The 24,676-nt window shown below is 38.8% G+C and overlaps 1 protein-coding gene and 1 pseudogene across 1 annotated transcript in view; one reads left to right on the forward strand and one right to left on the reverse strand.

The window, feature by feature from the left end:
• The window catches only part of LOC102748675 (uncharacterized), a 49,653-nt gene extending 32,632 nt beyond the window's left edge, over positions 1 to 17,021 (reverse strand). Inside the window, 4 exon segments of the mRNA XM_081824355.1 lie at positions 2,800 to 2,895; positions 3,166 to 3,310; positions 14,695 to 14,829; positions 15,920 to 17,021. Of these exon segments, the coding sequence (XP_081680481.1) occupies positions 2,800 to 2,895; positions 3,166 to 3,310; positions 14,695 to 14,709 (256 nt within the window). The 5' untranslated portion in view covers positions 14,710 to 14,829; positions 15,920 to 17,021.
• LOC102746583 (PRELI domain containing protein 3B pseudogene) lies at positions 3,919 to 9,229 on the forward strand (annotated as a pseudogene).
• Positions 17,022 to 24,676: the final 7,655 nt, after the last annotated feature.

A 24,676-nucleotide genomic window follows, 5' to 3' on the forward strand; every position in this document is an offset into this window, starting at 1 on the left:
GCGCCTGGGTGGCTCAGTCGGTTAAGCGTCTGCCTTCGGCTCAGGTCATGATCCCAGGGTGCTGGGATCGAGCCCCGCATCGGGCTCCCTGCTCCGCGGGAAACCTGCTTCTCCCTCTCCCACTCCCCCTGCTTGTGTTCCCTCTCTCGCTGTCTCTCTTTGTCAAATAAATAAATAAAATCTTTAAAAAAAAAAAAAATTTAAAAGATAAGTTTGCTAACAACATTTTCTCTTTGTTTTCCTTTGTATACCTTCAGTTGTCCTTCTTTCATGAATATATTTTCACAAGCCAAACAAGTTTTGTTCGAAAGTTCTTTTCTTTCAGTACTTGGAAAAAAATGTATTATTTCCTTTTAGCCTCCATGGTTTCAGATGACAAATCCACTATCATTTCCAAAGAAAATGAGTTGTTTCTCTCTACTTCCAAATTTTTTCTCTTTTGTTTTCAGAAATTTAATCATGACATGCCATTAGTATGGATATCTTTGGATTTATCTCACTTAGAGTTCACTCAGATTCTTCAATGAGTATTTTTATGTCTTTTGCCAAATTTGGGAAGTTTTCAATCATTATTCCTTTAAATACTACAAGGGCCATCATCTCTTCCCTTTTTGTTACTCTGATGATACTGATGATTAGTTTTATTTTTTTTTAATTTTATTTATTTATTTGAGACAGAGATAGAGAGAACATGAGCAGGGGGAGAGGGGCAGAGGGAGAGGAAGGGCGAGAAGCAGACTCCCCGCTGAGCAGGAAGCCCAGCGCAGGGCTCAATCCCAGGACCCTGGGATCATGACTTGAGCCAAAGGCAGACGCTTAACCAACTAAGCCACCCAGGCGCCCCAATACAGATGTTAGTTCTTTAGTTATTCCAAATACAGAGAGAATCCAGCCTCTTCTCATTACCTCCATATCTCCCCAATTTTGACAAAATACCATAATTGCCCTTCAGGAAAACTACTAGCAAACTCTCTTAAGTGCTTATGTTCTTTCCAATATTTTCTCTATAGAGGTGAGAAAGATCTTATAAACATAAATCAGACGTTGCTTGTTTACCAAAATACACTAGTAAGAATAAAAATAAAATCTTTAGTAAGATTTATGATATTCATCTTTTGGACCATAGCTGCCTGACATCATTTCCTGTCCCCACTTCCCATCAATCATTCCCCTTTGGCCACTGTGACTTTTTTTTGCTATTTCCCAAGAAACACCAAGCACATTCCTACTCATTGGCTTAGCAGTTGCTATTACCCCTGCTGAGAAGAGGCAGGATCCTCACAGCTCACACAATCATTTCATTCAAATTCTGCTCTAATGGTGATCTCTTTAAGGTTTCCCCTGACTACTCTTCTTGGAGTAGCACAATTTAACTCTGCTCTCATTTCTAGGATAATTTTTACCACTACAGGGCTTTAATACACTTAAGTATCTGATTTTAGTGCTACCTTTTTAGTTTATATTTGACATATAACTGTATAAATTTACAGTGTACAACCTGTTAATTTGTTACATTTATATGCCATGTAATTGCCACTGTACCAATAATTAGCACCCCTATTATGTTACATAGTTACCATTTCTTATTAGTGATTAGAATAATTAAGTTCTAATGCCTCAGCAAGTTTGATTATTATAATACAATACTGTCTATATTCACTATATGCTAAATTAGATCACCAGGGCTTATGTACTCATTACACTTTTATACCCTTAAACAACATCTCTCTTTTCCCACATCCCCCACCCCCTGGTAACACATTACTCATGTTTATAACAAGTTTGGCTTTTCTAGATTCCAGATACAAGTGACACCACATGGTATTTGCCTTTCTCTGTCAAACTTATCTCAGTTAGCATAATGCACTCAAGGTTCATCCATTTCACAAGTGGCAGAATGTCCTCCTCTCTCATGGCTGAATAATATTCTATTATTTACACATACCTATTTTAATTACCTATTTATCCACTGACGGGCAGTTAGGTTGTTTCCATATCTGGCTATTGTGAATCACGCTGTGATAAACATCAGCGTGCATATTCTCTCTTTGATAACCTGTTTTCATTTCCTTTGGGTGTCTTCCCAAGTGGAACTGCTGGGTCATAGGATAATTTTATATTTTACTTTTTGAGGAATCTCTATACTGTTTTCCATAGTAGTTGAACAAATTTACATCACTGCCAACAGTGCACAAGGGCTCCTTTTTCTCCACATCCTTGCCAACACTTGTTATCTCTTGTCTTCTTGGTGCTAGCCATTCTAAATAGTGTGATGTGTGGTTTTGATTTGCATTTCCCTGATGTTTAGTAATGTTGACCATGTTTTCATATATTTGTTGGTCACTACTGCTACTTGTATAAATTTGACACTTATTTCTTTCACTACTATAGCATTTAGATAATAGCAACTACTTAAAAATTATTTGAGTCAAAAAATGAGCATATGAAAGAATGCCTGATGATGGCAGGAATGCAGAGCAATGGAGGTAAGGTAGGCAACTGAAAACTGCTTTGAGAAACAAAGGAATGAAGAAAAACAACAGTAAAGATGAGGTAGGCAAAGACTGGTCTGTTGACAGATTAAGAATGGTAAATACAAAGTGAATCAAAAAGAACATTTCTTTTAAGAGTGGTATCTGGAGATTTGGTTCAAAAACCAGTATTCCCAGTCACTTCCAAGGATTAAGACTTCTAAAGAGATATTCTTGAAAAAACATCTTAAAGTTGTCAACCTCTGGAATAATCGTGGGAAAATAATAAATCCCCTGACGTTCATCTGTGCAGTATCCATTAACTCACCTGGGAAGCTCTGGCTTGGGAATTCTTCCTCCAATATCCATGGCTCCTCTCCTTGCTCTAGCCTGAAGATCACCTCTGGTTTGGTAACACAATACCCTGTCAAAGCAAAACAATTTAGGATTCAGACCAGAAGGCCTAGCCTGCAGGGCCTCTGAAAGAGAAGCAAGCTTCCAGAGCTGCTCAATGAAGATGCTATTGAACATTTCACTGGAGAGGTAAACACAAATATCTTCCTGGTGCCCAAAAGAGATCAACACTGATTCCTGGTTCCAATATAAAAAATCATTAAACTCTACAGTGTCTACATGCTTCATAACTAAAAGAATTAAAACATGCTATTTAGAATTACAAAAAAACAGACCTTACCCAGTGAGACAAGGTTACTGTAGTTCTCCAGCATCACATCTCTATACAAGGACCTCTGAGCTGGGTCCAGGTGCTGCCACTCTTCCTGGGTGAAGTCCACAGTCACATCCTTAAATGATACTGATCCCTGGAATTTCTGTTCAATCTGAAATGTTCAGAATTGGGTGACATGGAAAAAGCTGTATGGGAACCAATCCTTACCATGATTACCAAAATAGTCTGCAGAACATTTGTCTGGTTTTACACTTTGAGGGAAGATGAGAAATCCTAACAGAAATATTATGCCAGGGGGCGCCTGGGTGGCTCAGTCGTTAAGCGTCTGCCTTCGGCTCAGGTCATGATCCCAGGGTCCTGGGATCGAGCCCCACATCGGGCTCCCTGCTCCGCGGGAAGCCTGCTTCTCCCTCTCCCACTCCCCCTGCTTGTGTTCTCTCTCTCGCTGTCTCTTAAATGAAATCTTTAAAAAAAAAAAATATTATGCCATTGCCTTAAGGTATTATTCATGTAAAAAATTATCAAATCCCACAATGTATCTGGAACCATTCTGGTTCTTAGAAATGCTAAGATTAATAAAATTATTCTTGTAGTCAAGTAGCATACAATTTGGTAAGAAAACGTGGAGTAGTATGTTATAATTGCTAAGGTGAAAGTACACAGCAGATAGACTAAAATAAATGAGGAACAAAATCAGTTCTATTTTGAACTTCACTGAAGAAGAACAGCTGACTGAGAAATAGTAATACCGTGCTCTTCATGAACACGGTGCCATGGTACAAGAAAGCCAGGGCTCCTCCAACACATTTGGGAAATGAACAGAGGGCGAACAGTACAGAAAACATTGAGAATACAGCCTGGAGCTGTGATGCCAGAAAGGGCCATGAAGAAAGTAAGTCATGGAATGGATTACAGAGTAATTTTAGACCAAGTCTCCAAAGTATGTGATCACTTTCAACCTTAAAGAATATTTTTGAGTACTAAAGAAGTTTATATTTATGAATTATAGAAATAAACTATCGATATATTTTGTGACAAATTTTAATTTTTTCCCTCAGTTTTAAAAAGTGAAAAGACAGCTTAATATTTTATTTCACTGCAATACACATTCTAGGTTCTAAGTCTTCAATTTAGAGACCATAACTAGAATGTGCAGAAAATGAGAAGGGAAGATTTTGGAACTGTTACACTTGAAATACCTGTAGAACACATAGAAGATACCAACTGGATTATTTGGGATATCATCTAGAGTGCATGCCTCTACTTTAGGGCTCACTGTTTCAAAGAAAGGGGAGCCAAAGAGATCTGAGTGTACATTAAAATTATGTGACCAGGTTTTTATTTATAGAACCAAGTCTCTCAAAAAGGTAAAGGGAACGCTAACGGACAAAAACCACCACTTACATGAACTACTATAGCAAAAGCTGTAAAGCAAAGAGGGAATTGATAAAAGGAAAGAGAGTGATAGAACACGGTCACCAATTATTGGCAGAAAGAAGTTTCCTCAGGGTATATGTACAAACATCTGTATAAACACAAGTATCACAAAATAAGCAAGGAAAAAATAAATTAGATACTGTATTTTAACAAGATATATCTTAAATATGAAACATAATACTGTAGGTCTAGAATGAAAATAAGGATTTGAGAAACAATAATAATTTGGTAGTGTCTGACGTCACCAACAATAAATCAGAAGGCTCTCAGAGAAGCAAGAGACTGAAAATAATCAAGAACGCAAGGTGAGGAAAAACCACTTTTTAACTGGATAACAGAGAAAGAACAGGCCATGAAGGAATGCCTGAAGGTGGAAATAAAAATAAGAATAAATAGTTTTAAAAACTAAGACATGATGATATGATCACCTGAGTATATACACAAAAGCATGATAAAACAAACAAAAAACTCTTGGCAAACTAGAAAGGAATTTCCTCAGTGTGATAATGGATTTTAACATATACCTACGGCAAATATTACACTTAATGGTGAAATATAGAATGTGTTCGATTTAGGGGCGCCTGGGTGGCTCAGTTGGTTAAGCGTCTGACTCTTGATTTTGACTCATGTCACGATCTCAGGGTCGTGGGATCGAGCCCCGCATCAGGCTCCACGCTGAACCGGGAGTCGGCTGGAGATTCTCTTTCTCCTTTTCCCTCTTCCCCTCCCCTGCTCGCACATATGCGCTCTCTCACTCTCTCTAAAAAAAAAAAAAATTAAGGAAGGAAACATGGAGAAGAATTCTGACCTTCATGTATGAAAAAGTTAATCTTATTTTGACTCCGGTTTTAGCTTGATATCCTTGAGACTTCTTCAGATAAACAATTTGTCATTGTCAACTCTGTGATTTTTGTAATTTTTGTTGAAGTATAAATATATACAAAAACAACACACAAGTATACTTTGGCGAAGACACGGCTCAATGTATTTTCACAGTGAACACACCCATAAAACCAGCATTGAGATCAAGAAATAAAACATGACCTGAAATTGAGAAGCTCCTTCATGCCCCTACCTAGTATCTACCACCTCCCCTATCCTAACTCACATGATAACCACAATGACATACACACTCGAATGTCTAAAATGAAAAAGTCAGAAAATACCAAATAGAGATAGTGGCCAGAATATGAAGCACCTTGCCAGTGGGAGTGTAAGTAAGTATATATACTTTGGGAAAATAATAGGGAATTTCTAGGGCACCTGGGTGGCTCAGTCGGTTAAGCATCTGCCTTCGGCTCAGGTCATGATCTCAGGGTCTTGGGAATGAGTCCTGCATCGAGCTCCCTGCTCAGCGGGGAGTCTGCTTCTCCATCTGTCTTCTCCCCTTTGCTCATGCTCATGCTCTTTCTCTCAAATAAATAAAATCTTAAAAAATAATAATAATAGGGAATTTCTACTAAAGCTATATGTATTAATTCCTCTCCTAGTTATATATCCAACATGAACGAGTGTTTGTCAACCAAAGGGCCTATAGGAAATGTTCATAGCAGTTTTATTAGCCAAAACCTGGAGACAGTCCAAAAGCCCATCAACAGAATGGAAAAATAAAACTGTAGTACAGTTACATAATGGAATACATAATAGCAATAAAAAGAAAAACTGATACACTCAGCAAAATAGATGAATCTCACATATACTGTACTGAGTGGAAGCCAGACATACAAGCAAAGCTAATCAATGATAACAGATTCAGAGTAAGATGAACTTGAAGTACCAGAGAACCTTTTGGGATACTGGGTGGTAATTACAAGGGGGCGGGGTGCCTGTGTGTGTGTGAGCACGTGCGCACGCATATACACACACAAATAAAAATTCATCTAGCTTGACACTTAAGTTATATGCAGCTTACCTCAATGAACTGACAAAAAAAATACTTTTGGAACTTACAATACACGCTAAAAAAAAATTTGTGAACTGTTACAAACTTAGTAACAAAATATTGTTCAAAAATAGTTCCTATTTAATTTTGATACAAATATTCTAAATAAAACACTGGCAAACTCAATTCACAACAGTCTATTAAGAGTAATTCAGAAAGTGGGGGCGCCTGGGTGGCTCTGTCGTTAAGTGTCTGCCTTTGACTCAGGTCATGATCCCAGGGTCCTGGGATCATGCCCCTGCATCAGGCTCCCTGCTCAGTAGGAGGCCTGCTTCTCCCTCTTCTGCTCCCCCTGCTTGTGTTCCCTCTCTCACTGTCTCTGTCAAATAAATAAATAAAATCTTAAAAAAAAAAAAGAGTAATTCAGAAAGCAAAAAAGAAAGCAATTCAGCATGTCCATCCAGAACACTCCAGGTTCCAAACAGGTTCAGAAAAGATTATTTTGTTTACAGTATATACTCCAAACAGTTAAAACAGTCCATGAAAGGTGTTCAAAAATTATTTGCCAAATGAATGGCCTAGTATATTTTTTCCAAAAATTCAAGCTTAAGACACAGGGAGCTCCAAACATTGGAATTATCTGGCAGATTTAACAACTATGTTAAAATGATACAGAAAAAGACTTGTTGAATCACCATGTTGTACACCTGAAACTACCCTAACATTGTGTGTCAACTATAATTTAAAAAAAAAAAATGATAAAGGGAAAAAGATGGCCAGATCGAGAGTTTCAACAAGAGAACTAAAAATTAAGAGAAAGACTGAGTATAAATGGCAAACCTTAAAAGCAGCCAGAGAGAAATGAAACATTACCTTCAAAGGAGAAAATGCACTCCCAAACTGCAATATATATATACTTTTCAGATTCACACAGACCTTCTGTTCTTAAATTGACCACAGTCTGAGACACAAAGCAGATTTCAACAACTTGAAAGATCTGATATCATACAGAGAACATTCTTTTTGCAGTGTTTAACATAACAATCAGTTAAGAAAAAGATTAACTAGAAAATTTCACAATGTTTACAGATTAAAAGATATATTTCTTGTTATATTTAAGAGATATATTTCTAAATAGAGATTAGAGAATTTTTTTTTAAATTTATTTATTATTTGAGAGAGAGTGTGCCCACATGCCTGCAAGTGGGGTGGGGAAGGGCAGAGGGAGAGAGAGAATCTTAAGCCGACTCCCCGCTGAGCATGGAGCCCAACACGCAGCTCATTCCCATGACCCTGAGACCATGACCTGAGCCGAGACCAAGAGTTGGACGCTTAACCGACTGAGCCACCCACGTACCCCTAGATTAGAGAATTTTTTAAGTGAATTATCAAAAATATGACATGCCAAAACCTGTGAGACACAGCTAAGAAGTTACGCTTAGAAAAAAAACAAATCCTTGGGTGCCTGGGTGGCTCAGTTGGTTAAGCGACTGCCTTCGGCTCAGGTCATGATCCTGGAGTCCCGGGATCGAGTCCCGCATCGGGCTCCCTGCTCGGCAGGGGGTCTGCTTCTCCCTCTGACCCTCCCCCCTCTCATGCTCTCTCTATCTCAGTCTCTCTCTCAAATAAATAAATAAAACCTTAAAAAGAAAAAAACAAATCCTTAATAGTATGTATTAGAAAAGAGTTTAAAAAAATTAGTTAAGTATCTACATTTTTTTAAAGCAAAAGAGCAAGTTACAGCTAATATATGCACAAAGACATGTTACAGGATCAGATATCAATCTCAAGGTTGTGAGTTCGAGCCCCATGCTGGGCTCAGAGCTTCCTTAACGAGAGAGAGACAGAAATAGAGAAAGAAAGAAATCTTCCCATGAAGGAAACTCCAGGCACAGACGGCCTCACATATGAATGAATACCTAAGAAGTAGCAACAAAATAAAACAAAATCCGACTTCTGGTTTCGGCTCAGATCATGATCTCGGCATGGTGGGATCAGGTCCATGATGGGCTCTGTGCTCAGTGGGTCTGCTTGAGATTCTCTCCCTCCTTCTGCCCCTCCTACTCGTGTTCTCTCTGTCTCTCAGATAAATAAAATAAATCTTTAAAAAAAGAAAAAAAGTGAACACCAGAGACATTGTGCAAGTGGCCGGCACCACGAAGATCTGGACTTCAGAGCGCATCTTTGACCACCCACTGGAAACTGTTACAACAGCTGTAATGCAGAAATACCCAAACTCTATGGACCCAAGTGTGGTTGGAGGTGATGTACTGGACAGTCACACAGATCGCTCTGGAAGGCTGCACAGCCCAAGACTTCTCAGCACAGAGTGGGGACTGCCTTCCATTGTGAAATCTCATATTGCAGCAAGAACTAAAACATTTGTGCAAGAACATTTTGTAGTTGATCCTGCAGAGAAAACGATGGAACTTAAATCTACTAATATTTCACTTACAAATATGGCTTCAATAGTTCGTATACAAACCACACCCTCTGGACCTAGAAAAATCCGTTTTGACTCAAGAAGCCATAATCCCTGGGAAAGGAGTCAGTCTCAGCAGTTACCCTGAAGGACCAACGGCAAGTATGGTATCTTCAAATGCCAACAAAGGTCGAGAAACAACAGAATGGGTAACACATCAATTAAATGCTGAGATTGAAGACCTGGCAGCTTCGGTGAGAGGGAGCACAAAGACATCGACAGCAGCAGCAGGGTTTGTAAGAGAAATGAGGATGAAAGCTGGTATATGACACACCTGCTCCCCACATCTCTGCAAGCTGGCAATATACTTGTTATTTAAAAAACAAAAACATATTTTAGGTAGGATTTTTTTTAATAAGCTGAAGGAAAGGTATAAGACTTTTGATCAAAACAAAGAGGTGTAGGGTTTCTAAATAAAAGGGATCATCCAAAAGTATTGTTTGAAATAACCATCTAATTTCTGAGGATTCTAGTATTTATGTGAAAATTTAACAATTTCTGAAAGGTACTTGGAAAATCATATTGGCATATTAAATCTCCTTTAAGGTAGAATTGTAAAGCTTTTCACGCATTAGAACTCTACCTGGCTTTGGACTAACCCCAGAACAAAGCTGAGCCACCTAAATACATATAATTACCCTGATACAGTAAACCTCAAGAGCTTGCATTAAGGAATGTTTTTTAAAAGAAGAAATTATAGGGGCACCTGGTGGCTCAGCTGGGTAGACGTCTGCCTTTGGCTAAGGTCATGATCTCAGGGTCCTGGGATCAAGCCCCATCTAAGGTTCCGGGCTTAGCAGGGAGTCTGCTTCTCCCTCTGCCTCTGCCCTTCCCCCCTGCTTCTGTGAACACTCGCTCATACTCGCTCTCTCTCAAGTAAGTAAAATCTAGGGCACCGGGGTGACTCAGGCGGTTGGGCGTCTGCCTTTGGCTCAGGTCATGATCCTGGGATCCTGGGATCGAGTCCCGCGTTGGCTGCCCCTGCTCTGTAGGGAGTCTGCTTCTCCCTCTCCCTGCCGCTCCCCCTGCCTGTGTTCTCTCTCTGTCAAATGAATAATAAAATCTCAAAAAAAAGAGTAAAATCTTAAAAAAAGAAAAAATTATGTACTTTTAAAAGACATTAATTTGTGTAAAATAACTTGCTCTGCTATAAACATCATTAAGTGTTTTGTTTGGTACTTAAATGACATTTTTGGAATGAAAATTATAAAGTAATACATAACTTCAACAACAAAAAAGGATTTTATTGTATTAAAGAGTACTGTATTAACTTGCTACAGTTTTGTAACTTAGGAAAGGTATTACCTTCCTTGGATTTGTACTTTAGGACAATATGCTGTAACGTTGGCTTATGATGTTCCCTGAAAAAAATAAAGTCAACCCAGAATTTTGCAGCACTCCAAATGTAGAGAGAACAGCTGTTCACATCTTTTAGCATTTCACGTTTGACTAACTTATAAATTGCCAGGTGTTAAAACCATGGTTCTGTAATTAAGGTTTTTGATTACTTTTTGCAACTGAAGATGGTTTTTACAATTGAAATAATATTTCAGCTAAAGAGAACATTGCTAAACATTGATATTTGATAAAAAGTTGCATTCTATAATTTCTGTAAATTATACTTGTTCTGAAAAAGGTGCAATGCCCTAATGGTAAAAAAATTTCTAAACAAACAAAAGTAAATATCAAGTCCATTAAAGTAGACATAAATGTGAAAGCCAAAACAATACACATTTAAAAATAACAGAGGAGATTATCTATGTGACCTTAGAGTAGGAAAATTAATTTTAAAGAGGACACAAATGACAGCAACATTAACAAATTTAATAAACTAATCCAAGGATCTGGAAAGTTTTCCTTGTAAAGAGCCAGAAAACAAATATTTTAGGTCTTGAGGGCCAGATGGTCTCCATCATTTCACTCTCAACTCCACCCTTGAAGCCACAGATCATACACAAATGTATAGGTAAGGTAATAGGTAATAGGTAGGGATTTGTGAGAGGAGCACAATGGAGGCTTTAGAAGTCCTGCCAGTGTTTGTTCCGACCTATGTATTAGTTATGTGGGCATTAGATTTGTAGTAATTCACTGAACTCTAGACTTAAAATGTGTGGATTTTTTAACACATCTGCTATACATATAAAAATAAGATTTACTAAAAAATAAAACACATTTTAGGTTAGTGATCAAAGAAGTCATCAGAAAGAAGGCTGAAACCTGTGTAGGAAAAAAAGCTCCACATATGGATACTTAGATTTTGCAGCTAAAGTAGTAGTAGAGAGAAATTATATCTTTATATGGGCATAATAAAAAGCTTTACAATAAACTCATCTTCAACAAAAAGTTACAAAAAATAGCCTATAACCAAAGATAGCTGAAGGAAGAAATAAAGGTAAAAGCAGAAGCTAATTAAAACAACAGTGAAGGGGTGCCTGGGTGCTACAGTCGGTTAAGTATCTGACTCTTGATTTTGGCTCAGGTCATGATCTCAGCGTTGTGAGATCGAGCCCCACATCAGGCTCCACACTCAGCGTGGAATCTGCTTAAGACATTCTCTCCCTCTCCCTCTGTCCCCATCCCTGTGCTCACGCATGCGCATGCTCTCTCTCTCAAATAAATAAATCTTTTTTGAAAAACACAGTGAAAATCAATAAAACCAAAAGCTCGTTCCATGAAGAATAAAGTATTATCTGTGATAAACATTAGTCCAAAAAAATCAGAAAAACCATTAGGAATAAAAAGGAACAAATGAGGGGCGCCTGGATGGCTCAGTCGTTGAGCGTCTGCCTTCGGCTCAGGTCATGATCCCAGGGTCCTGGGATCGAGCCCCGCATCAGGCTCCCTGCTCGGCGGGAAGCCTGCTTCTCCCTCTCCCTCTCCCCCTGCTTGTGTTCCCTCTCTCGCTGTCTCTGTCAAATAAATAAAATAAAATCTTTAAAAAAAAAGGAACAAATTAAACATTTTTATTTTTTCCCCAAATTTTTATTTAAATTCTAGGTAGTTAACATAGAGTGCAATATTGGTTTCAGGAATAGAATTTAATGATTCATCACTTGCATACAACACCCAGTGCTCATCACAAGTGCCCTCTTTAATACCATCACCCATACAGTCCATCCCCACCCACCTCCCTCCATCAACCCTCAGTTTGTTCTGTCTTTAAGAGTCTCTTATGGCTTGTTTCCCTCTCTTTCCCCCCCTCCCATACATTCATCTGTTTTGTTTCTTAAATTCCACATACGAGCAAAATAAAATTAAATATTTTAAAATCATTAAGAATACTATAGACAAGTTTATGGAAAAAAATACTGACAGACAGAACTACAGTGATCACCAAAAGAGTAACACTTTTTGACCAAGTGGGACTTGTTTTAGAACACAAAGATTAGTTATTAAGAAATGTGGAAATGTAATTCAATAGATCTAAAAAGAAAAATATCATTATTCCCGTAAAATGTTAAGAAAGCATTTGGAAAAATTAAACTCTAATTTTCAATAAAATAAGACTCAAGGATACTTTGTGAACATGACAAAATCTACCTCAGTCCAAAACCAGCAGCATGCATAGCATTCCCATTCACACGTATTGTGTTAGTCCTTTCATTGTGCTGCTTATTTTTTTAGATGGACAAATACAAAATCAGATCCTTTTCATCACATTATACTAAAAAAATTCTGGATTAAGGTACTAAATTTTAAAGAAAAGTCTTATTAGGAAAAAGACAGGATATATAAAAACTTCATTAGGCCCATGGGGTCAGAAAAACAAGAATAAAAAAACAAGACATAAGAGGGTTGTATCACAATGTAAAACTTTCAGAAAGGATACTATTATGACAAAGCATATGAAGAGAAAATAATTAGTAATTATAACAAAAGATTAGCATTTAAAATACATAGGGAAGGGGCGCCTGGGTGGCTCAGTTGGTTAAGCGACTGCCTTCGGCTCAGGTCATGATCCTAGAGTCCTTGGATCGAGTCCCGCATCGGGCTCCCTGCTCGGCAGGGAGTCTGCTTCTCCCTCTGACCCTCCCCCCTCTCATGTGCTCTCTCATTCTCTCTCTGTCAAATAAATATATAAAATCTTAAAAAAATAAAAAAAAAATACATAGGGAATTCTTAAACTCAGGCTGAAACAACTTAAAAAGCCATAGGTTTATGAAAGTTGCACAAACTCAATAATCAGAAAAGTAGAAATTAAACAGTGACGTTTTACACTCTTTAGTATAAAAATAATTTTTATGTCTGGAGAGAAGGGAGGAAGTCATCTTCTAATGAATAAGTTTACCTAGAAAAATTAGAAATCCTCATATCCTGTAACTCAAAAATACTAATCATTGGACTTTAGAGCAATAATTCTTAAATTTGATGTGTATCAGCATCATATGGGCACCTTGTTAAAAATATGGATTGCTGGGCCTTGCCCCCCAAATTTCTGTTCCAATAGGTTTGGGAGGGTACATAAAAATCTGCATTTCAGACGAGTTTCGAGGTGATGCTGCCATTTCTGGCCAAAGAACCTAACTTTGAGAAGCACTGCTCCAGAGTTTGGAGATAGACTTGCATCTATGCAGAGAGAACACGGATATTCATAGCAGTATTTATAGTAATGAAAAGTGGAAATTACCTAAATGCCTACCAATAAAATATAGTATTTAGAATATAGTGCACCCATACAGTGGGAAAAATAGAGCATTACAAGGGATAAACTACATATGGATCAATCTCAAATTACTGGTGAACTGAGGGGAAAAATGTCCATCATATATACACGAAGATAATTTATACATTTTTAGAAGTACTCAAAACAATGAACAGTATTGTTCAACTCTCTACTCTCTCAACTCTCATATTTTTTCAGTGTTCATGTTAAAAAAAAAAAGACAAAGGATGAAAAATTGGAACTGAACTATAGGGCACAATGAGGAAGACTCCAAGAAAGAGCTATCAGAAGACTGGTATCAGAAGAGGACAAAGAAGACGTGCACCATCAGTTGCTAGGAGAATAATGTAGCAGTTCTTCAAGGAAAGCAATTACAATTAAATCATTGGCCACCTTTACCTAGATAGATCCCAAAAAGCAGAGAGGAAAGACCAGGACAGAATTCCATGGGATGAATTTGAATGGGAAGCTCAGACACATTTACCAGAGAATGTAACTCTGAACCATCTGCTGTGCAACTTATATACCCAACCTGGCTAAAGTCATTACGGAGAGTTTTTGTAACAGGCCTGCAGGCCATTCATTCTCCTAAACATACCAGCTTTCATAGCAGGATCAAACAAGACCAGTAAAATTAACTACTAAAATAACAAGACAAGTAAAATTAATTACTTGAACTATCTCTTGACGGTTTTAAGCACTCATTTCAGGGCTGTCACTGGAAGGTTACCCACTATGTGTCCCTATATTAAGACCAAAAGAGATATCTTCCAAGAAGTCCTTGTGTTTAAAAAAAAATTCTGTCTGTATCCAAAATACAGTGTCTTCCTTTTTCCGTGGCTATCAGAAACATCAGAGACGTATTTGTGAATCAACTTAGAAACTCTAAGATACATAATGATCAGTACGTATCTACAAGCCAACTTGGCCCTGCTTCTGATCTATTACTTTATATTTTCTGTAAAGTTACATTTTTATCTATTACTAATTTTCCCCATCTTAACAGATGGAGTCCTACAAATCTCACAGAGTCCACTGTAAAATAAAGTGGGGAATGAATAAATAACTTACCTGGGATTTGTTCATTTTCTGCTGTCTTGGAAAAATGTAGACAACTCTGAAGACGTGCTGGGTTACAACAAGAGGGAGGGGTCATGGAAGATCTGGCCTGCCCGGGGGGCTCCTGAATCCTCCTGCCCTACAAAACTACACATACCCAATAGATAGGAAGAAGAATGTCAGTACCTCTGACCTTCAGATGTTCAACCACCACCCATCTAACGTGACTCTGATATAATCACGTAGTAGCTCCTGGGCATAACATTTTCCGCTGGGTAAATGTAAATATTTGCTCCCTGAGGATTTAATAGTTTAAACTTCTCTTGATGCTCACACAAAATTTTTTTTTTAATAAAAAAACTGGTTTAAACAATACACCCAGTGAAGTAACATTAACTCTTCACCGAAACTGTTGTAAAAATACTCCCGACTAATCTGTTATCAATTTCCCTGTTACTAAACCTTTGGTTAGTGATTCCACAGAAAGCTATAAAAAGCAGTGCTTTAAGGAAAGGTCTAGGTTTCAATTTCTGTATCTTGCCGTTTCTCAAAGGATCTTTTTAATGTAATTTGCTTTTCCTTGCGTGGAAAGCAGGGAGTTCTCTCTCATGAGTCAGGAGACAAGACTTTCAGTCTTCGCCACTAACTGATTCTGAACAAGTCAGTAACCTTCAAGAGGGAAAGATTTTTTTATATTAAATGAGACAGAAACAGAATTCTTGAAGATCCTTCCTGAATGCCAGGGCAAGTCAGGACTGAGCAACAGCGCACATCAAGATGCAGTGATGGGCACGGCTGGTGAGCAGCGCAGACTCCAGGAAGGATAAAGGCAGAACCGAGGGAACGGGGTCTCCCCGAGGCGGGGTGGTAACCGCACAGCCCCGGCAGGCGGACCCCGTTCCCCCGACTACCGCACGCAACCACCCGCCGCGTAGGCAAACGCCCTCCCCGCAGCGCCGTCCCCTTCCCACCGGTTCCGACACCCACCGTGCACACGCACACGCCCTCTTCCTGCGGCCTCCGGGACGGGGCCCCACGGACAGCACCGCACGCTCCGCGCAGGGGCCGATCACGTGGGGTCCCGACCCCTAGTCCTGATGCAGACGTCCCCATCCTGCCGTCGGGGGGGTCCGCCGAACTCCTCCATACTATCGGGCACCGACCGCCTACCCCCGACCCGCGACCCCCGGGCAGCACGGCGCACCCCTCGGCCCTTGTCCAACCGTCTCGGGCTCACCTGTCGCTCCGTCGTCGTGAAGCACCGGCCCCAGAAAAGCGCAGAGCATAAGCGGCCCGAGAATAGCCTCCCACGCGAGAACTGAAGAAAACGGGGTGTGGGGGGAAGACGGAAGTGCACGGAGACAGGAGGTGGGACCAGGCATGCGCAGAAACAGGCCTGCGCAGAACCGGGCAGTCCCTGCGATCAATGCTGCAAGTGAGAACGACCTTTCCCTGCTCACTACGGGCGGTGCGAGATTGGCTGAGAGTGCAGTATTTACCCAGCACGTGAAAGTCTGGGGCGCTTGAGATAGTTCCCCAGGCAGTCAGAGCCGGTCAGGGACTTCCCACAGCTTACGGATTACAGCCGAGGTCTTTGTGCAGCAACTGTGCAATTCAGACACAGAGCGGTCACGGAAAGGGAACCTGCATGTCACGTTCACTTTTTTCAAATACTAGGAAATAGATTCCATCAATAAAATAAAAGAATGCCTAAAAAAAAAAATAGTATCCGACACCATCAGCGATTCTCTCAGAAAATGAAAAGCCAGGGGGCGAGGGCAGGGTCAAGAAACTAGTTCATCAAAAATCATTAAAACAATAAATGAAAATTGTAGACAAATCATAAAACAGACACATTCCAAAAATATATATTCATTTACATAAACATATTCTTTCCTCTGTGGAGACATTAAGATTACTTGAATAAATGAAGATCTACCCTTTCACAGAAAGAATCGATATTCTTTGAAAACATTCCACTAGGAATCTCACAGTCTTGCATGTATTTTTTTCTCTTTGATTTTTGTGTATCTTAATGTGTACTTTGCAAAAGCATTCTCAACTTCATCTGGAATAAATAAAAATCTAAATTAGCAGACAATAAACATTTCAAAAAGAAAAATTCCTGGGAAGTATCAATATGCATAATATTGCTCGAATAAAAATAGTTTGGCATCTGCTTCATGGAAACAAAGCCATGATTAAGTGTATTTTTTGAATGTAGTATAATAAATGTAGCATTTCAAAGCGCTGAGGAAAGAATGAAATATTCCAAAAGCAATCCCTTCCCAACAATTTGGAGTAAAGTTATGTACACAGATCACACATGGTACAATTCACATGGATTCCAGATTTAAAATAAAACACTAATAGTGTGAATAAAAATAGAGGTGACAAGTTGTGACACCAAAAATAGAAACCATAAATTTAGTACCTGATACATTATAAAAAACAAACAACCCAGCTCTATTTTTTAAAAAAGTTAAAAGCAAATAAACAAAATTATATTTTTATTATTTGAAAGAAAAGATATATTAATTTAAAAAGAGATCTTTAAATCAATAGAAAGAAAAACTTAAAATGGGCTACAGAACTAAGCACTAGTATGATAATGAATGACAAAGGTATATAAAATGAAAATGAATGACAAATATATATAAAAGTCCATTATGAGAATTGAAAAAATGCAAATGTTTAAGTAAAAACATGTAAGATATTGAGATTTAATTTTTTTTAAATTTCTGTACAAAAGTTCACTCTGCTGTACTTTTATGAATTTTGACAAATGCATAGATCTGTGTAACCACCACCACAGTCAAAATACAGAACTGTTTCATCACAGCTCCCAAAATTCCTTCATGCTACCCTTTTGAAGTCAAACTTTCTTAACCTTTGGCAGCTACTATCTCTTCTTCATGCCTATAGTTTGCCTTTTCTGGAAAGTCACATATATAGACTCTTACCGTATGTAATCTTATGAATCTGCTATCTTTTACTTAGTACAATACACTTAAGATTCATTAATGTTGTTTAGTATATCAATACACTTGTTGGCTTTTATTTCCCAAGTCCTACTCCACGGTATGAATTTACCACACTTCACTTCTCTCTTTCCCAGTCAAGTGACTTTAATTTCCAATTTGGGGAAATTATGAATAAGTAAGATACCATTTTGGAGTATAAGGCTCAAACGTATTTTTAAAAAGAGTAAGACAGAGTTAGGATGTGTGCCTGAGAAAATACTTATTCTTACTCACTTTTATTGAGAGTTTAATTCATGTAAACTCTCTGGAGGCTCATTTTTTTAATCAAATTCTAAAGGAATTTTAAGTGGAAAATTCCATTTAGACAACTATGCATGACTTTATAATAATAGAATTAATTTTCATTGATGTACGTACAAGAATGTTTACATCAGTCCGAGTCCAGGTGGGAAGAGAAACCTCTCAAATATGATGAGAGGGAATTTAATAGAACAGGTTAAAACAGGTATTTTAAAGGCAAAAGTGAACACCAAGGTAACAGGGGTAACAATTGCAGACAGCAGCTACCACCCCAGGGTAACACGATGGAAGAAGTCAAAGAATTCAAACATAGCCACTCAGAAGAGGATTCCACACCTGAAGCAGGGGCGGTGCCTGGGTCATGCTGGTATCATAGGTGCTGAGAGAAGAGCCTTGCAGAACTGGAATTCAGACCTTCAGGGGGTGCTGTCCAGTTACTGCAGGACTGTCAGAAGGGCATGGTGGGGTAATGCCTCTGAGGGGTGTCCCGCTCAGCTGGTGCTGCCTGTCCGAGAGGGATCAATATGGCTACATGTGGGAGAGCTAAAAGAAGCTGGAGAGTGAGCGAACCTGCTGGGATTAGATCCTAGTGATGGTTGCAGAACTTTGTGAATATACTTGAAACCACTGAATTTTCTGCTCTTAAGGGAGTGAATTTAATGATACGTGAATTATATCTCAATTTTTAAATACTTCAAAAAAAGAAGCTGTAGTGTACCACTAGTGGCCAAGGTGAAGGGCCATTGCTAGGGTGATGTTAAGGAAAGCACTCTGCAAACAGGAAGAAGGAAGTTGCTCCTCCCATAACCCTGTCCTCCAAACTTCCTGTAGGGTCTCCTAGGGCAAAGCCTAACAGGCAGCAGGGGACAAGTGTGAAATGTGGTTTACACAGTTCCAAGCATCAATATCGCAATGCACAGTAGAGAATGCTAGGCTTAGTGTAAGGAGGCAATAGCTAAAACTAACAGGATTCCTCACAATTTAATTTATAAAAGCAAATACTAGAAACAAAATGTCCTTGAAGTTTGTGTAAGCAAAATAAATTAAGGCCATATAGTGGAACGCTATGTAACCATTAAAAGTGGTAATGTAGAGGGGCACCTGGGTGGCTCAGTTGGTTAAGTGCCCGACACTTGATTTCAGCTCAAGTTTTGATTTCAGGGTCCTGAGTTCAAGCCCCATGTTGGGCTCCATGCTAGGCATGGAGCCTACTAAAAAAAGAAAAAACTGGTAATGTAGAGGTATACTAACTTACATAGGGGGTTGGTTACAAAATACTTTGAAATTAAGAATTTGGTTTATGTAAGCATATTTAAGACAAGATCACATTTAAAAAATGTACTAGAGAGGGGTACGTGGCTGGCTCGGTCAGTAGAGCATGCAACTCTTGATATCAGGGACATGAGTCCGAGCCCCACACTGGGTGTAAAGATTACTTAAAACAAAAGTGAGAAAAAAAATGTACCAGAGAGTGACATCAGCATGATGGCAGCATAAGACATTGGTTCCTCCTTTTTCTCTCCCTTTTAAAAAAAACTAATTTGACATCCATCCACGAACAAAAATGGGTTGATGGGAGTTGTGGAACCCAACACTATATGCCAAGAGACCCAGAATGAGTCTCCTCTACCTGTGTACCTATTAACAGGCACGCAGTCCTTACTAAGAACTGCAGAACCAACAGAGCCAGCAAACCTGCCCAGTGCCTTTTGCCCTGGTTGGGAAAACAACCGGGAGAGTGCTCACCTAGGACAGATGAATGGTAAAGAAAATACACACACACACACACACACACACACGGGAATATTATTCAGCCGCAAAAAGAGAAATCTTGCCGTTTGCAATACAGATACACCTTGAGGGCATTATGCCAAATAAGATAAGTCAAACAGTGAAAGACAAATGTTGTATGATCTCACTTATATATGGAATCTTTAAAAAAAACAAAAACAACCAAAATCATAATACAGATGGGGGGTTGCCAGAGGCAGGGTGTGGGGAGTGGGTGTCATGGGCAGAGGGGCTGAAAAGGTACAAATTGCCAGTTACAAGATAAATAAGGCTGGGGATATAATGTTTGGCATGGTAAGTACAGTTAACAATACCACATTGTATTTTGAAAGGTGTTAAGAGAGTAGATCTTAAATTTCTCATCACAAGAAAAAAAACCTGTAACAATTTGTGATAATGGATGTTAACTATACTTATTATGGCAATCATTTCACAATATATATATGTGCCAAATCATTATGTTGTCAACCAAATGCTTACCCAATGTTATATGCCAATTATATCTTAATTTTAAAAACTATCCAAAGCCAATTATATATTCAATGCAATCCTATCAAAATTTTAATGGCATTTTTCACAAAAGAGAAAAAACAATATTAAAATTTGTATGGAACCATAAAGACCACGAATAGTCCAACCAATCATGAGTAAGAACCAAGCTGAAGGCATCACACTTCCTGATTCCACACTATACCACAAAGCTGTAGTAATTAAACTAGTATAGTATTGGCATAAAAATAGCTGGGAAGACTAATGGAACAGAATGAAGAGTCCAGAAATAGACTCATGCATATACACTGAACTAATATTTGACAAGGGATCCAAAAATGTTCAATGCAGAAAGACAGTCTTTTCTTTTTTTTTTTTTTTAAATTTTATTTATTTATTTGCCAGAGAGAGACATAGTGAGAGAGGGAACACAAGCAGGGGGAGTGGGAGAGGGAGAAGCAGGCTTCCTGCGGAGTAGGGAGCCCGATGCGGGGCTCGATCCCAGGATGCTGGGATCATGACCTGAGCCGAAGGCAGACGCTTAACGACTGAGCCACCCAGGCGCCCCGAAAGACAGTCTTTTCAATAAATGGTACTAGGAGAATGAGATAACCACATGGAGAAACATGAAATTGGACCTCTATCTTACACCACTCACAAAATTAACTCAAAATAGGTTGAAGACTTAAACATTAAGACCTGATACCATAAAACTCTTAGAAGAAAACATAGGGTAGAAGCTCCTCCACAATGACTTTCTTGGTAATGATTGTTTGGACATAACACCAACAGCACAGCACCGAAGAAAAAAAATCAGCAAGTAGGACAACATTAAACTCAAAAGCTGCTACACAGCAGAAGAAACAATAAAAAAAATGGAAAGGCAACCTATAGGAGAAAATATTTGCAAACCATGTATCAAATAAATATATAAAGAACTCCTAAAACTCAAAAGCAACAAAAATCTGATTTAAAAATGGGCAGAGGAGAGGTACCTGGGTGGCTCAGTCGGTTAAGCATCCAACTCTTGATTTTGGTTCAGATCATGATTTCAGGGTCTTGATCTCAGGGTCATAAGATCAAGCCCCGCATCGGGCTCCATGCTCAGCAAGGAGTCTACTTGAGATTCTCTCTCTCCTTTTGCCCCTCCACCCCACTCTCTCTAATAAATAGATAAATCTTTCAAAAAAAAAAAAGGGCAGAGGAATAGGCATTTTTCCAAAGTAGGTATCTACATGGTCAAACACATGAAAAGATGCTCAGCATCACTCATCATCAGTGATATGCAAATCAAATCCACAATGAGAGATCACCTCATACCTGTTAGGATGGCTATTATCAAAAACACAAGAAATAATATGTACTGGCAAGGATGTGGAGAAAAGGGAACTCTTGCACACTGGTGGTAGGAATGTATGTCAGTACATCTATTATAGGTAACAGTATGAATGGTCTTCATAAAATCAGAAATACAATTCTCGTATGATCCAGCAATTCCACTAGTGGATATATACCCAAAGAAAATGAAAACAGGACACTGAAGAGATATATGCACTCCCATGTTTACTGCATTATTATTCACAATACCCAGGATATGGAAACAACCTAAGTGTCCATCAACAGATGAATGGATAAAGTAGGTGTGGTATATATATGTGTGTACACACATGCACACACACACACACCCCCCCTAGATGAATGGATAAAGCAGGTGTGGTATATATATGTGTGTACACACACACACACACACCCAGAGTAAGAAGGAAATCCTGTCCACTTGCAACATGAATGGACCTTGAAGGCACCCTGGATAAAGTTTCCATGCCAAGTGAATTTTTCTCACGGACTCAGGTCCCAGCACAATGAACAGGAATCCTACCTGGAAGATAAAACTCTCTTATCTGAGCTCTCTCTCTGTAGAGCTAAATCGCAGAGACAGAACCCCCCAAAAGAGCTTACCTTGTATTTCTGTGATCAGATTTGTTACTCATCTCCCAAGAAGTGGGCAAACCTGCAGGATGTCGCCATTCTCAGAAGCCATCAAAGACTCTGATCCCAGGTTCAGAAGGGAGGACGAGGTGGAGCTGCATGAGGGTGACACCAGCACTCTGTGCGCGAAGTGTCACTTGATTGAAGGGACAGCTTCCCAGTCTTTCCTGATCTTTCACAACCTTGACATTTTGATGAATACTGGTTGGTTATTTTGTAGAATGGACCCCACTATGTGTTTGTCTGATGTTTTCTCATGATTGGGATGCTGTATGTGTGGGACAAGAATACCACTTAAGAGATGTGTGCTTCGCAGAGCATCGTATCAGGGAGTTCATCATGTTGCTATGTCTTATTACTGAGACACGTTAACCATTCTGTTAAAGTTATGTCTGCCGGGGTCCTCTGCTGTAACGTTACTATTTTTCTCATTTTAATTAATATCTTAATACTAGCATCTGTTAATGGATAATGTCTGCAGTAATCATTGATGTGTGGTTTGCCTAATGATGGTCTTCTTATTTCCTTCATTTAGATGACTTTTAAAGATTTTAAGAAATATTTTCAATTTCAGTTTGTAATTTAAAAGAAGCCCAAATCATCAGATCACCCATAAGACCTCCTGGGCACCTGTGCAGGAGTGGGGTCCATTCACAGGATACCAACAATTATAAAATTCATTCAGGCTTCCTAGTTAAAATATCATTACCACATGGCAACCAGAGGTACAATTCGTATTTCATTGGGGAAGTCAGTTTTAACATTTTCCGATCCTAGACATTAATAATAATTCAGAAATTGTATTATTTTAACATCTACAATAATAAATACCAGACTTCATGAATGCTTATGTCATTTAAAATTTGGATATCAAAAACAATCTTAAAGTAAGATGGTACCCCTTTTATATATTCTTTTATGTACATATATATGGGTTTTAAATATACGGGAAAGGAAGATGTTAAAGGTTACATCCTGAACTAATAGCAATGGTTACAGCAAGGAAGACTACCAATGTACAAGTGGTGGGTTCAAAAAAAACTAATGATTGAAAGATTTACTTTGAAATAATTTCAAACTTTAGGTAAGTTGTAAGAAAAGTGCAAAGAATTCCCATATCCCCCATAGCTAGATTCCCCAACTGTTAACATTTCACTGCATTTGCTTCGTATCTCTGTCTGATCAACTATCCTATTATCATTATTCTTTTCCTGAGTATATGAGACAGAGCTACGGATGTCATACATCACAGTTCCTAAGTACTCCACCAGGCCTTCTCCTAAAACAAGGACACTTTCTTACAGAACCACCAACTAAATATGCAAGTCAGAAAATCAACCCTGACAGAGCACTACTGTCAAATCCACAAACCCCATTCCAATCTCAACAACTGTCCCAACAAAGTCTTTCCTTTCTGGTCCTGGATCTGGTCAGTCTGGGTTTGTCCTGTGTTTCTTCATTACCAGACTTTCTTGGTAGCAACCACAGAAAAGATGGATCAGTGTGTATGTCAGGGGCCACACAATGCAGACCATGGTGATATTAGCCTGGATCATCTTGTCATTTTGGTGTCTGCCAGGTTTCCCCACCATAATATCACCTTTATCCCCTTTGAAATTGGTATTTGTGGAGATATATTCTGAGGTTATGCCAATAATCTGTTCCTCATCCACTCACCAATCTTAGTATCTATTAATAATGTCACTAATAATCAATCACTACTATGATGGTTACCAAATACTGGTTTTCTATTTCCATTATTCCTCATACATTTACTAGTAAGGAAGAGATTTCTCTTCTCCCCACTTACTTATTTCTACCTCAATATGGATTCATGGCTTTCTGTTTTATACCATAGGTTATACTCCATTGTTACTATTCATTTTTATGTTCAAATTGTTCCAGATTTGGCCAATAGGAGCATCTTCAAGATGGTCTTATAGTAACTTTTGCTATGCCCCCATTATTTGTTGAGCCATTCCTTGCCTTCTCTCACAGGAAGATGTTTTAGGCTCATCTGCTTTTCCAGGCCCAGGTCTGGAATCAGGCATTTACCAAGGACTTCTGCTTCCTTTAAGTGGAAGACAGTATCTAGAAACCAAACTCTGGAAGCTAGTGCTCATAGCTCCTGGGATGGAGTTGCTTCTGAGCAATCTCAGCATAAAGAGCTAGGAAATCTGTGTATGGAGGACATTCATACACACACACACATGCATGTGTATGTTTGTATACACACATGTATATCTGCATATACATGTGCATGTGTCGACCCACATGTGTACACACACACCTATAAATGTATCTAGGTCTATCAGTGTACATATATTTAAAAAATGATCAATTCCTACCAATACCTCCAATTCTGATTCAACACCTCGGGGTTCTGTTCCATCTTCCACCTTTCTATATTTATAAATACCTTCAACAGGGAGAAACTTGGC

This window comes from Leptonychotes weddellii, chromosome 6, assembly GCF_054177405.1.
Source record: "Leptonychotes weddellii isolate Sample4059 chromosome 6, ASM5417740v2, whole genome shotgun sequence".
NCBI classification, from domain to species: domain Eukaryota; kingdom Metazoa; phylum Chordata; class Mammalia; order Carnivora; family Phocidae; genus Leptonychotes; species Leptonychotes weddellii.